Source organism: Balaenoptera musculus, chromosome 7 (genome assembly GCF_009873245.2).
Source record: "Balaenoptera musculus isolate JJ_BM4_2016_0621 chromosome 7, mBalMus1.pri.v3, whole genome shotgun sequence".
Taxonomy (NCBI): Eukaryota; Metazoa; Chordata; class Mammalia; order Artiodactyla; family Balaenopteridae; genus Balaenoptera; species Balaenoptera musculus.
Genome location: NC_045791.1, coordinates 18,921,330 through 18,935,964, shown reverse-complemented (window position 1 = coordinate 18,935,964; position 14,635 = coordinate 18,921,330). Strand labels below are relative to the sequence as shown.

At 45.1% G+C, this 14,635-nt stretch overlaps 1 protein-coding gene across 1 annotated transcript in view; it reads left to right on the top strand.

The window, feature by feature from the left end:
- The window catches only part of TMEM163 (transmembrane protein 163), a 256,499-nt gene that overhangs the window by 194,933 nt on the left and 46,931 nt on the right, over positions 1–14,635 (top strand). The window contains exon 5 of the mRNA XM_036857046.1: positions 14,504–14,600. Coding sequence (XP_036712941.1) covers positions 14,504–14,600 — 97 coding nt within the window. The remainder of the gene's footprint in view (positions 1–14,503; positions 14,601–14,635) is intronic.

Genomic DNA, 14,635 nt, shown 5'->3' with positions numbered 1-14,635 from the left:
TCTTCTGCAGAAAGCTTTTTCTTCAGGGGTAGATTCCCAGAAGCGGATCAAAGAGAATGAACAATTTAAGCCAATTACTTTGAATACAGTAATCAAGAAGGTTAGAAACACTGGAGAATAGGTTACCAAGGGAATGATACAGTATTTTTGTAGGAATGAAAAGAAAGAAGATTCAGTTAACCCAGTCATGCCAATAAGCATGTGTCCTGAAGGCTCAGAGCCTTTCATTTCCCACAGAGACAGAAGAGTGGAGTTGGTGCCTGATGCCTGGAACGCAGAGACGGGAGTGCCAGAGATCAAGGAGGCTTCCATTCTTGTATACCTTTGTGATTCAGTCAGAATATTCATTCAAGAAGTGGTTTTCTTTGCATATCAGTGATGCCAGGATTGCCTGCTTTACAGGATGGACTGAAACTTGAGGTGCTTCCTCTCTGCCGTAAGCAAGCTGTCATCAGACATGTGTTCTACAGTGATCCTCAATCAGCCAATGCCCTGCTCCAATTCCAGGGCTGCTTTTTTGAGACAGCCTTTTGCTGCCACTGCCATAAGAGGTTTATCTTTTGAGAACCTCGTATCTGTCAGTTTTGCTGCAATAACAAACAACACCCACATCTAAATGACTTAAACCATAAACATGACTTTCTCAGTCATTTTCCATTTAAGCTGAGGCTTGGCGGTGGCCTTGTTCCACCTGAATTCTCTTTCCAGGTCTTGGGCTGAAGGAGTGGCTCCTCTCTGAGCACCTGAGCAGATGCATTGTATGTGTTGTACGTCATCTGCACTCACATTCCATTGGCCCAAACAAGTCACATGGCCAAGCCTGAAAGTGGATAGGATGCACACTTCCCCTACACAGAGGTGCTGAGAAGCACATGGCAAGCGCAGGAATGTGTAACTGAGATCAAACTGCTGTGAACAATGATGTGATCTACCTACTAGGAGTTGGCTTCCTTGTTTTCTTCTGACATCCATCCATCCTCTTGTCCGCTGCAGTACAGAGCCTGGCTCTCTGTGTGAACTGCTTTGACCCTAGCATGAAGAGAGTCTCCAGACAAAAAGGATTTGCTAACCAAGTATGTGACATTCTTTAATCTTGCCCTGTCATTCCCCTATAAGAGATGATGTCTCTTTCCCCTCCCTTTAATTTCAGCAGGCCTATGACTCATAACCAACAGAATGTTCTGGAAGGATGCTGTCAGGTTTCCAAGCCTGGAGACTTCTACCTGACTCTCAGGGAATGCTTGCTCTGGGGGAAGTCAGCCGCCATGTAGGAAGGAGGCCTGACTATCCTGAGGGACATTGGTTAACCACACTGGTCCAGAGTCTCAGCTGAGCTCAGCCTTTCAGCCATCCCTGCTGAGGGATGAATCATCTCTGTGTTCAGTCCTTGTTATCATTCATCTTGGATTCAAAGACCAGGAAAGGAATATCTAATTAGCACAAGCTTGGGTTGAGTGCCTTGGTCCAAGGTCAGGTCCAATGATGGTCAGACTTCCCTTTGAGGAGAGCGGGGCCTGAAATGGGGAAAAGATGCAGGTCTGACCCAGCAGATGTTCCTAGAGGCTGTTGACTGAGTCAGCTGTTGAAAATGCAAATCTAATCATCTTACTCCATTTTTAAAGCCCTCGGGCTCTGCATGATTTTCATAAGAAAGTTTAGACAACTACACTTAGTCCGTGAGGTTCTTCAGCATTGGCCCTTGCCCACTTCTCTCCCGTGCTTCCTGGCCAGGATCCCTCATGGAACCTTCACTCCAGTCTTACTGAGGGACTTGTGATACTTGAGCAAATGATCTCGTCCACTTTCAAGGCTTTAAGTACAGTCTGTGTGATGACCCCCAGTATATGTCCTGACTTGGACTTTTCTTTGAAACTAAACTCCTGTCTCCAACTGCCTTCTCAGCACCTCCACTTGGGTGTCTAACAGACATCCCGAACAGCGTGTCCAAAACCCAACTCCTGATCACCCCCCTGCCCCCCCCAAACCCTGCTTTTCCTGCAGTCTTCCCCATCTCAGGAAATGGCAACTCCATCCCTCCCTTTCTTCAGGTCAAAAAACCTCGAATCATTCTTGAGTCTTGTTTATTTCATGCTACTTGTCAACTGTACCTTCAGAGTAGATCCTGAACAGACCAAAACTTGAAATCAGAATATATCCAACACTCACCTCTTCAGTGCTTCAGTCCTGACCCAAGACACCATCATTTGTCACTCTCTCACCCGAGTATTACAATGGCCTTCTAACTGCTTGCCCTGCTTCTTTCTCTGTTAAGCAGCGTGATCCTGTTAAAACATGTGACATCATGTCATCCCCAAGTCAGAGCTTCCGGTGGCTTCCCATCTTTATAAATGCCTAAATCCTTATAGTGGATGCAAGACTTGACGTGACCTTTACCCTCTGCCTTCAGCTACCATTTTCCTCCTTCATCTCCATCCCACTGGCTGCCTTGATGTTCTTGCATCAAGTCAAGCAGACTTCTGTTTAGAGCCTTGCTCCTCCCCCTGCCTGGAAGGTTCTTGCCCCATATATCCATCCGCATGGCCTGCTCCCTAGAATGGTGGCTGGCACAAAGTAGCTTTGCAGGGAAGATGTGTTGAATGAGTGGATTCTGATAGGCCTCTGGATATACTCTCCTGGAAACATACTCTTCTACCCAGCTAACTTCTTTTGGTTCTTTCAAAGTCAACTTAAATGTCAGCTTCTCTAGGAATATTCCTGTGATTTAAATGCCCCCTTTCTCTACTCTTTGAGGAAAAGGACTATGTCTTATTTGTCATTTTATCTAGTGCATCACAGGTTTCTTGGCATCTGGTCGACCCTCACTAAATATTTCCCTCAATCTCAAATTGATGTAGTATTTATTTTAATAGGTGGTGCATGCACGTTGTTTGCAAAATACATAAAATGCATGCTAGGGTATATAGGGAAAAGCAAGCTGCTGTTCCCCACGTGTTTTCTGTAGAGGCTGTCGTCACTCTTTGGGTATCTCCCTGCATATATTTTATGCATACACAAGCAGTTAAACGTTTTTCAAACATTAAAAAATTTTTTTTTGTTTAAGAAAAAATTGAAATTGGTGCACAGATAATTGACACTAAATATAATTTTAAATATAAAATGGACTTAAATATACTTAAATGGTTCACTCTGAGTAACCAGTTTGCTTAAGTAGTAAGATTTCTTATTCTCCTGAGAAACAAGTATTACCCTGAATGTCCTTTTTAAATCTCCCTAAAACCCATCAGTTCACTTTGTACTTCCCTAGGCTGAAAACAGTGAGTATCAGCAAATCTGCCTTGGATCTCACAAGAACTGGTAGGAACGAGCCGCCTCTCCCCACCTCCACTTCTCCCGCCCTATTCTAGCATCATCTCTTTCCAGGATCATTGCTGTTAACTGTTACCGAATTAAGCCCTGTGGACCCTGCTTGGACCATAGCCCTACCAGGGCTGCAAGGAAGGTTCCTTTTCTGTTTGGGTGTGTGCAGCCAAAAATGAAAGCAAAGCTGAGATTGAAGCAGTGCAGGCTTTATTCAATGGCTAGAGAGTGGAGAAGTGGGAACTTAGTTCACAAATCAATGTGCTGAGAGGGATTTGATTTTAGAGTAGAGACAAAGGGAGGGGGGAGTGAAGCTAATGATGGGGAGGCATATGCATTAGTCTCTTGGGGAAGGGGCACGGCTTTCTGAGGGAGTGGGGTGCCACCCTCTCTTTATCCTCTTTTGGTCCTTGACTTCCGGTCATGGCCGAAGGTAGGTGTGTCGTTTAATATGCTAATGCAGTAAAATCAGCATATAGTGAAACAGTTGGAGGTCAGATTAGTTGCCATCTTGGTTCCAGCTGGTTCCACTTTTGTTTTTCTCTTCCTTTAGCTTCCTTTTTTATCTCTTAAAGATTTGTGTTAACTCCTGTTAAAGGTGGGAGCTGATGGGTTTTGAGCAAGGATCTGGTACCTGTTCTGGCAACATTACCTTCTCTCTGGCCACCCAGCTTCCACCAGTGTCCCTCTTTGGTCTGTTCTCAGCAGAGCAGCTGGAGTGATCCTGTTTACCTGTGAGTCATTTCTCTGCTTAATCAATTGTTGGTTTCCTGTCCTTAGCATGACCAAGTCCTTAGCGTGACCGTTAAGGTCCTGCATGGTCACTGCGTTCCAGCCTTGTGGGCCCCATTGCTGTTCATTGAATATGCTGGGTTCCCTCTGTTACAGGGCTCTTTCCAGATGCTGAAACAGCAATACCATAGAAACAAATATCTTCCACAAGACTCTTAGGCAAGCAAAGCTTTTTTTATTAAAAGAGAGAGCTTGTGCACAAGGGAGAAAGCAAGAAAAAAAAATACCAGCTCCCTGAGTAGAAGGGACAAGTTGCTTTTATAACAAAATGGAGGGTTCGTGTCATGATCACTGATAATTTCCAGAAATTGTCCAACTTCTTTCATCGGCAGCAGATGGCTCCACGGCGGCTGTTGGGAACAGGGAGCACTTCTGTGAGGGGAAAGGAGTGCAGGAGAATTTTCTGCAAGAAAGCGCCAGAACAGGTGCGGTTAAAATTTATGGTTGAGCTTCTTGTCTTGTGGCAACTAGGTACACTCTTTAGTATAACAGAGATAAACTTAATCTTTTATTCCTGCCAGTCTGGTTTTTGTCTCTGGGACTCTGGCCTCCAGGGCCTTTGTTCTTTAGCTTCCAAGGCCTGTTTTGCCCAAGGCCATACCCTGGTCCTTTTCCAAAATGGATGTGCTCGTGTCTTTGTGTCTCACCTCCTGCGTAGGCGCCTTTGCTCTCTGTTCCCTCTGTCTAGAGTGTTCGTCCTCAGGTAGCTGCACAGCACATGTCCCATCTCTTAGGTCTGTGGTTAAACGCCCCCTCCTTAGAGAGAAGTGGGACGACTGTATATAAAATACACTCCCGTTGTTCTCCTTTGTGCTGCTTTATGTTTCTATGTAGACTGTGCTTATTTGTTCACATGCTTATTTTCTGTCTCTCCCGTATAAGCTCCAAGAGAACAGCTAGTTATTCACATGCTTTTTCACTGGCTGCTGAATCCTTGTACCGGGACACAGTAGACGTCAATCGGTATTTGTTGGTGGATCAAAGGAGCCGGGGGCTCGTGGGTCTCAGCACGCACCCCCCCTTGCACCAGACTGGGTGGGGTCTGGCAATCATTAGAATGGCCGTGCCCTGTTCCTTTGTCTCCTTGCATCTCTCTACACCCCAGAAACAGCATCGTGAGACCGAGGGGCCCAGGAAAATGGCCCTGGGCGGCCAGGCTCAGGTGATGCCGCTTCAGCTAAGGTCCGTGTATCTGGCTGTCTGGACGTGGCTTCTCAAGCTTCGCGAGTCCTGGACTAAACTCACTACCAGCTCCCCACTCCAGGCTCATTCCTCCTACTTTTGGATGTGCCACTACCTCTTTCCTTTAGGAAAGGAAAATCAGGGTTTTCCTGGCATCCTTCTCTGCTCTCTAGTCAGTTACCGTGTTCCATCCACTCTGCCTCCGTAAGGTCTTTCCCTATTGATCCCTCTGTCTGACTGTCGGGGCTCCTCTGCAGGGGGTCGTCACTTGTTTTCTAGCCTACTAGCATTGTCTTCCCGCTGATTCCCTTGCCTCTAGTTTCCTTCCCTTCAACCCTGCCAAACTCTAAGCCCAGTCAGAGGGTCTTGGTAAAGCCGAGATCACATCATGGGCCTCTCTTGCTTAAAACAGTTTAATAACTTCCTGTCGCCCCTGCAGGCTTTCTCAGCCTCAGTCGTGTGTTCCGCCTGGATGATTTTTGCCCTATCGTACATACCACCTATGCTATTGCTTACTTAACATTTATTTAAATATAATCATATTTGACTTTTTTCCCCTAGGCAATAATATCCTTGCAGGCATGGGGTGAAAATCAGTTTTTCTAATGTACATAAAAATAAATAACTATTAAATACAATGCTCTGGTCCTTGTACCATCTAAGATCCGTTGTAAATATCACGTTCTCAAACTCTTCCAAAAAACTGAAGAGGAGGGAACACTCCCAAAGACATTCTGTGAAGCCACCATCACCCTGATACCAAAACCAGACAAAGGTACCAGCAAAAAAAGAAAATTACAGGCCAATATCTTTGATGAATGTAGATGCAAAAATCCTCAACAAAATATTAGCAAACTGAATCCAACAATATAAAAAAGATCATACACCACGACCAAGTGGGATTCATCCCAAGTTCACAAGCATGGTTCAACATATGCAAATCAATCAACGTGATACATCACATAAACAGAAGACAAGATAAAAACCACAGGATCGTCTCAGTAGATGCAGAGAAAACGTTGTGCATATCGTGGGTGTTGTGCCCTCCATCTCGAGGGGACTTCCAGGACACAGAGGGCCCTTCGTGTGGTCTGGCACTGCTGCCCCCCTAGCCACATGCTCCAGGAACCGCATCTCCACTCTGAATTACCATGGAAGCAGGACCTCCCAGGGTTACGTCTTCACATTTTTGCTTATGAAGTTCCCTCTGCCTGGAGCGCCCTCCACAGCCTTCCGGCTTCTCTGCTTGATGACTCCTGTCCAGTCTTCTAGACCCAGATTAACTGTCACACCAGTGAACCATCCCTCCTTCCCACTCGGTCCCCAGGTTCTGTTTCATCCCTTTGACCCTTTTCTTCTTTTTGTTCCTTGTCCATTATCTCTTCTCACATTCACAACTAGTGACTGTCCAGTAATGATTTTCAGGTTTCCCATCCCAGATTTGTGCTCTCGGGAGGCTGGGAATAGATTTTGTTTGCCTTAGCCTTGGCGTGTAGACCTTGAAATGTGAGTGAATGCAGTTAGCCTGCTGGAGCAGTAGATGTGCTGCGACTGGTTGACATTAGATGAGAACAAGAGTGAGACTTGAAATGTAAACCTGGGAGCTGGGGGTTTACTGGAGGGAGGGAAATGATGCGTTGATTGAAGAGAGGTACCAAAGGCATGATGCCCCTTTGCAAGGTTTCCTAGAGCAGTTCCTGCTGGCCCACTTTATAAACTTACCTGGTCGAGATGAGCAGCTTCTGGGTCTCTCTCTTTGTCTCTCTCTCTCTCTATCTATCTATACAAATTTATATATTTAAAAAATTTAAAGTTCTGGGTGAACTTCTATATTTTCAACCCAACCATTAGAGCTCCACTGTCCAATATGGCAGTCACTAACCACATGTGGTCACTTAAACTTTAATTAATTAAAATTAAATAAATTAAAATTTTAATTAATTTAAAAAGTAGTTAAAATGAAAACTTCATTTCCTCAGTTGTATTAGGCACCTTTGAAGTGCTCAGTAGCCACATATGGCTAGTGGCTACCGCCTTGGACAGCACAGAATGGAACACCTCCATCATCACAGAAAATTGTATTGGATTGCGCTGCTCTAGAATCTAATCCTTTAACAAATTCCCCCATGTTGACTTTTGTCCCTAAAGTTGAAGCCAGGAAGAAAGTTCTGTGTAAATGAGATTTCACTTGGATGGGATTAGTCATCTTGTGTATTGTTAGGTGTAAAAGCAAAGGGCCATTTGTTGAGTAAGGAGAGGTTCTTAGTGGTTTACATGTTGAGGAGATGGACAGTCTAACCATGGACAGGGTTTGACCCCGTGCCTGGAGAGCTCTGGTTGAGTGACGGTCCCTGGTCCAAGCCATCCTCCCCCTCACCACATCCTGTTCACAAAGCAGCAGGTGGATGAGGTTGAAGCTAAAGAGAGAAGAGAGAGACTTCCCTGGTGGTCCACTGGGTAAGCCTCCGTGGTCCCAGTGCAGGGGGCCCGGGTTCGAACCCTGGTCGGGGAACTAGATCCCGTGTGCATGCCGCAACTAAAGATCCCACGTGCTGCAACAAGGATCCCGCATGCCGCAACTAAGACCCGGCGCAGCCTAAATAAATAAGTAAATAAATACTTTTTAAAAATCGAGAGAGAAGAGAGATGGGGATGTGGGTGGAGAGAGGAGATGGAGTCTTAGAGCCTGGGCGGGTCAAGTAGGTAAGATGAGTAGGAACGGGAAGAGGAGGGGCGGGAAGTCCTGAGGTGGGAGAGGAGGTGGCTGGTGGTAATTAGTGAAGGAGCAGGGAGTCTTGAATAAAATGGTGGCTGTTTGGCATGGCGGTTACAGAGAAGGAGAAATGGCTCACGGCATGCTTGGCACCCTGTCTCCTTCCCTTTATCCTGCCTCCTAGCTGGTTTTGTTCGTGGCTTTATTTAAAATGGCAGACTATGTGGAGTGAAAGAGGACTAGCTAGAACAAACAGCATCAGAAGTCGTGCACCCCTAAGTACTATGTGTACTCGCCGCTTGACTGTCTTTCATTTTTCATTATTTCACATTTGACTGGACGACAACCCAGATTACACGTGCTTTGGAGACTATGGTGACAGATGATAAATAAAACATTACACTTTAAGCTGTAGATTGAATTGGTTAAGTGCCAGAGCTATTGTGTCTTAGGTCTTTTGTAAATTAGGGGATGGTTAGAAGAAGCTTCTTTTTGGAAAATAATTTAGAATGGGTATGATAAGACCCAGGCTTTATTCATGTGAACCACAGGCCTTTAAACCTGCAGTTGACCAGGGACCAAACTTCCAACCTTCTCTCCTTTGGATGTGAGAGTGTCTGCCAACAGGTTTTGCCCTTACAACTTCAGAGGCAAAAATTAATACTGACTGCAGGGTGATTCATAGATTTACAATGCTGAACACTGTGAGAACTTGGCAGTCTTTCGGAGAAGAAAAAAAATGTGCTAGTGGCTTTAACCATTTCTTTGGATTTTACTAGTCTTCTTTTAGATATTAAATGTGTCTTTGGCAAGACTAATACTACCGTGGTTCTCAAACTTCAGTGAGCGTCAGAAGGACATATTAAAACATTGCTGGGTCCCATCTGCAGAGTTTCTGATTCAGTGTGTCTGGGGTGGCCTCTGACATTTTCCTTTCTAACAAGTCCCCAGGTGATGTGGACATTGCTAGTTCATGGACCACACTTTGACAACCACTGGTCCTGTGGGAATTTAAATGCAGCTTCAGTCTGGGTTGGTTGGGAGGTTGTGTTGAAAGGGGGCGATAGTTCATTTGCCTCTTTCTTTTTTTTTTAATTAAATTTTATTTTTTTATTTTTTATTTTTTAAATTTTTATTTGAGTATAATGTAGTTGATTTACAATGTTGTGTTAGTTTCAGGTGTACAGCAAAGTGAATCAGTTATACATATACATATATCCACTCTTTTTTTAGATTCTTTTCCCATATAGGCCATTACAGACTATTGAGTAGAGTTCTCTGTGCTACACAGTAGGTCCTTATTAGTTATCTATTTTCTTTTTTTTTTTTTGGCTGTGTTGGGTCTTTGTTGCTGCACTCAAGCTTTCTCTAGTTGTGGCGAGCTGGGGCTACTCTTCGTTGAGGTGTGCGGGCTTCTCATTGTGGTGGCTTCTCTTGTTGGGGAGCACGAGGTCTAGGCATGTGGGCTTCAGTAGTTGCAGCACGTGGGCTCAGTGGTTGTGGCTCATGGGCTCTAGAGCACAGGCTCAGTAGTTGTGGCGCACAGGCTTAGTTGCTCCGTGGCATGTGGGGTCTTCCCGGACCAGGGCTCGAACCCGTGTCCCCTGCATTGGCAGGCAGATTCTTAACCACTGCGCCACCAGGGAAGTTCTAGTTTTCTGTTTGTTTGTTTGTTTGTTTGTTTGTTTTAACTTTGAAATAACTGGTTTTATTTATTTTAATTTTGATCATGTTTTTTTTTTTAAACATCTTTATTGGAGTATAATTGCTCTGTTTTATATATAGTAGTGTGTATATGTCAATCCCAATCTCCCAATTTATCCCTCCTCCCAAAGTTTATTTTTTTTTAACTGAAGTATAGTTAATTTACAATATTGTGTTTGTTTCAGATGTACAGCATAGTGAATTGGGTTTTTTTTTTGGTAGATTATGTTCCATTAAAGGTTATTACAAGATATTGGGTATAATTCCCTGTGCTATACAGTAAATCCTTGCTGTTTATCTATTTTACATATAGTTGTTTGTATCTAGGAAAGGGAAAATCACAATAGGAAAGGCAAATATCTGGTAAGGATTGGAGATCTCTTAATAAGCCAGTGCGTGGATTAAAAAAACAATCCAAAAAACAGGTTGTAAAAGCTATCATTTGCCTCTTTCTGAATCAGTGTTTTCCTGCTGCGGGATTTGGGCTGGAGGGAGGAGAAGTCTGCCTTCACTGTGGTGACCTGGCTCTGCGGGCACACTGCCCTCTTCATGTGCCAGGCTAGCCTCTCCAGGTGACGGCCAAGGTGCGCTGATGGAACAATTCCCCTCCCCCTCTCTCCCCCGGCCCCCCGTCCGTCTCCCCCCAAACCAGGAAACAGCCCACACTTGCCGATTCAGAAGCCGCCATATTTGCAGTATTTGCTCCTGACCCAAATCTCCCCTGCATCCCGGAGACGACTGCAGCCCCAGGGCAGTGGTGGGGTGAGGATGTCACGTGAATGGCCAGAGCCTTCGGGTGGCTGGACACTGGGAGGGCGGCAGGAGACCCGGCTTTTATTTCTGGGTGGACTTCAAACTCCTGCGGTGACCTGGGGCAAGCCTCCCAAATCCTCAACTTTCCCATTTCGACTCCTTGTGTTTACGAAACACAACTCTCGCCAACCCCCAGCTCCCAATCCATAAAATAACAGAAAAACAAAAACCCAGGTCTGGTGAGTGGCCACCGGGGCATTTATGAGCCGATGTGCACCTCAGCACCTGATGAGAAAGCTGCTGTGTAAACACAATATATTATTAATAACACGTTAAAAAATAGCATCACACCCTCTGCTCATAATAGCTGCTTTCAGCTCTGGGGGAGCTCTGACACGCAGGCTTCCAGCAGTGCTGATGGAAGGGTGACTGTGGGCTTTTGAATTTGCAACACATTTAAAAGAAGATGAAGATAGGTTTTTGAAACATTTTGAGCATATTCATAGGTATATTTGTGAAGAAAATATGACGACAGATCTGTAAAATTCAACGCGAATAAACCAAATCATCCATTTCTTTGGATTTTTTCATTACATTTCAGAGTTGTTTTACAGTGTGGGCTATTCCATAGGCATTTTGGCTCAAGTGTTAGGAGTCCCTTTCCTCTTCCCAAGCCCACTGGTACGCGGTTGATGCCCCTTTAAACTCTAGGGGGGGAAACTTACAAGTCAGCTAGTGATTACGTAATCAGTTAATGATTACATCCACTCTACAGATGCATGAAGGGGCAGCTGTTGCGTGCTGCTGTAGATACTGAGATATAAAAATATGGTTCTCGCCCTTAAGGGATTGGTAGGTAGTTTTGATTAAAAATGTATAAGCAAGATATTATGTAAGGAGACCACTGCATACCTGTCTCCTTAACAAAATCCATCAAAATCCAAATCCACCTTTTGTGCATTATCAAGGTATGCCTGCAGTGATCAGGAGAAACAGAGAGTCCTGCAGCGTCGCTCTTCCCTGTCAGGAAGCAGCTCAGACATCTGTGTCTGTCCCCCTGAGAGGATCATGGAGATGGAGGCTTCTTGGGGATGGGGTGATAAATTGTAGAAGGTCTAGCACCCAAGTGGTGGTTGCGCTATTCACGTGTCAGGGAGAAAGGGCTGATCAAGTAACAGATGTACTGCAAGTCTCTGAGGGACCATTAGACCCTTCCTTCCTCAGTACCTGGGGTGAGTGCTCCCTCTGTCCAGAGAGTGATGGATTTTTACCCCACAGTGGAAGCTCCCTAAGGACATGGCCTCCCCTGGGTCTAGTCCTGGGTGAGACATTCTTCAGGGAATTGCCTGGGGAGCTTTTACTTTTTTTAAATTGAAGTAGAGTTGATTTACAATGTTGTGTTAGTTTCAGGTGTACAGCGAAGAGATTCAGATATATATATATATATATATACACACACACACACACACACACACACACGCATATATATAATATTCTTTTTCAGATTCTTTTCCCTTATAGGTTATTACAAAATATTGAGTATAGTTCCCTCTGCTATATAGTAGGTCCTTGCTGGTTATCTATTTTTATATATAATAGTGTGTGTATGTTAATTCTAAACTCCTAATTTATCCCTCCCCATCCCTTTCCCCTTTGGTAACCATAAGTTTGTTTTCTATGTCTGTGGGTCTAGTTCTGTTTCTGGGGAGCTTTTAAACAAATACAGATGCCTGGGTTCACCCACAGAGATTCTGATGAAATTGACCCAAGGAGCAGTCCTTGGGCCACTGTTCCAAAAAATTCCCCAGTGGAGTGTAAGTTGCCGTTGGGGCTGAGAAGCTAAGTTGGGGGTTGAATTTATCTGAAAGGATGAATCAGAGAGCGTCTCTGCTAGTCACTCAGGAGCTTTTTGAATGGAGGCCTGACTTTTAGACTCTTTTCCTGAAATGGCACCTCTCATGGTCCCAGTTGCTTGAAGAAATGGTTGCTTTAAGTGCCAGGCACAGCGGGCCCATAGCCATCTTCCCTGTGGCACAGCTGGGCCTCGGGCCAGTTGCTTTGGGAGCTTTGATTCTCCCAAGCCCTGGAATCCCTGGTCCTGCCCCAGTATCTCATCAGTTAAAGGGCCCTCCAGTAAGCCACCTCATCCTGCATGACTGTTCTCTCGGCTGTGGCCCCTCTGCCCCCAGCACCCTGCCAGGACTGTGGTGACCAGGCCTGGCACATTGCCTACGTTAGCCTTCTTCACTCCTGCTGCTGCGTCCCTGTGTGCTTTTGGCCTGCTTTATCTTTTTCCCCCGTGAGTGTATGTTTTTCCCCTGGCTCCTTATGGGGATGTATGGCACCCAGGGCAGATTATCCTTTTGGTTTACAGGGCCAGGATTTCCTTTTGCTCAAGCCTGTACCAAGAGCCCCAGCCTGTGCGTTACTTTTCCTACATCTCTATGTTCTTTTGTGTTTCACCCCAGCCCGCAATGATCCTTTCTTTCTGTCTGTGTTTTTGAAAGAATAAAACCTACAACTAACGTGTTAATTAGAAGCCTACTGAGTAGACCACAAGCAGCCTGTTTACATGCTTATTTCTGACCTTTAGGTTTGGGGTTGGCTAGGATTCTACGTAGGTGCCACTTTGGGCCATTCCGTTAGTGCAGAGAAGGGAATCCAAGGTGGGTAATGAAAAATGATTTTATCTGATAGCCGGGGAAGAGGGCTGAGAAGGCTGCCAAATGATGGTGACCTCACGTTGGGACAGGAATGATCTAGGGCTGACTGCAGTCATTCTTGTATTTGTTTCTCTTTTCTCTGTCTTTTCCTTTTCGTTTGGTATTTTGACCATTGTATTACTATCATCATTTCCTCAGGCTTACTTTCATTTTCTGTCTGTCTCTCTCCTGTGCGTTGCTGTGTCTGGGTTGCCAGAGAGAGCTGATGCAGCCCAAGCCCGTAGACGTCCTCCCAGCTTCCACCCCCAACCCTTGTCTCGGTGTCCTCTGGCTTTACCCTTGGCCTCATCCCTAACTCGCTCCTCCTCCCCCGTGCCGGCTGTCTTGGCTGACCTCATCCTTCCTTCTCTCCTCTCATTTCTTTTCAAAGAATCGCTCCATCCTGCCATGAATACTCTTCTTTTGTCATTACCAAATTATTCCTTCTTTTTATCTTTAGGAAAATCCAAAGGTGTCTATCCTGTCATATCATCAAGAGACATCCAGGGTGGGCTTTTCAGTTACTTTGCTTAAGCCAACATTAATGGGTAACTTTTTTGTGCTCTGTGCAATTACCTCATTTCATCTTCAGGTAGGAAATAGTATTCCCATTTCACAGGTGAGGAAAATGAGGCTAAAAGAAGTTTGGCAGCTTGACCAAGATCAACCAACAGGTTAAATGGTAGAGCTTGGGATGTCTCGTGCCAGAGCCTCCACTCTCTTTTTTGAATAATTTATTTTACTGAAGTATAGTTGATTTTCAATGTTGATAATATCTGCTATACAGCCAAGTGATTCATTTATATATAAAATTTTTCATATTACTTTCCATTACGGATTATCCCAGGATATTGAGTATGGTTCCGTGTGCTCTACAGTAGGACCTGGTTGTTTATCCATTCTGTATTATAATAGTTTGCATCTGCTAATCCCACACTCCCAATCCATCCCTCCCCCACCCCCTCCAAAGCCTCCACTCTTTGCTATTAAACTCTGCACCCTCCAGCTGGAGGAGGAGTGAAATATTGTGTTGCCAGGCAAGGGGGAAGGATTTCATGGCCTTGAAGACCCTCCCACACCAGCATTCGTGGGTTGCTGTGAGGTCATGTACCATGGTGAGCCCCTTTCCCATGGGACTGATTTTGGTGATACATCTCTGAACTGTATTCTTCTGGAGATGATTCTGTATCAGTTCTGAGACTAGGGGTGGTCATGGTGGGAGTGTGGCGAATTACGGTGGATCCCAGTGCCTCGGGCTGTGTCACTGTCACTGTCATTGTGTAAATCAACAGGGTGGAGTTCTCCCAGTAAAGAGTCCCAATGTTCTGTTTCTTTGCAGAGCCTGTGTCATCTTGGGGGTGATATTCCTTCTGTCATCCGTATGCATAGTGGTCAAAGCCATCCATGACCTCTCGACTAAGCTGCTCCCGGAAGTGGTAAGGTTCTTCTTTTGTCTTAAGATTCTTTCCTG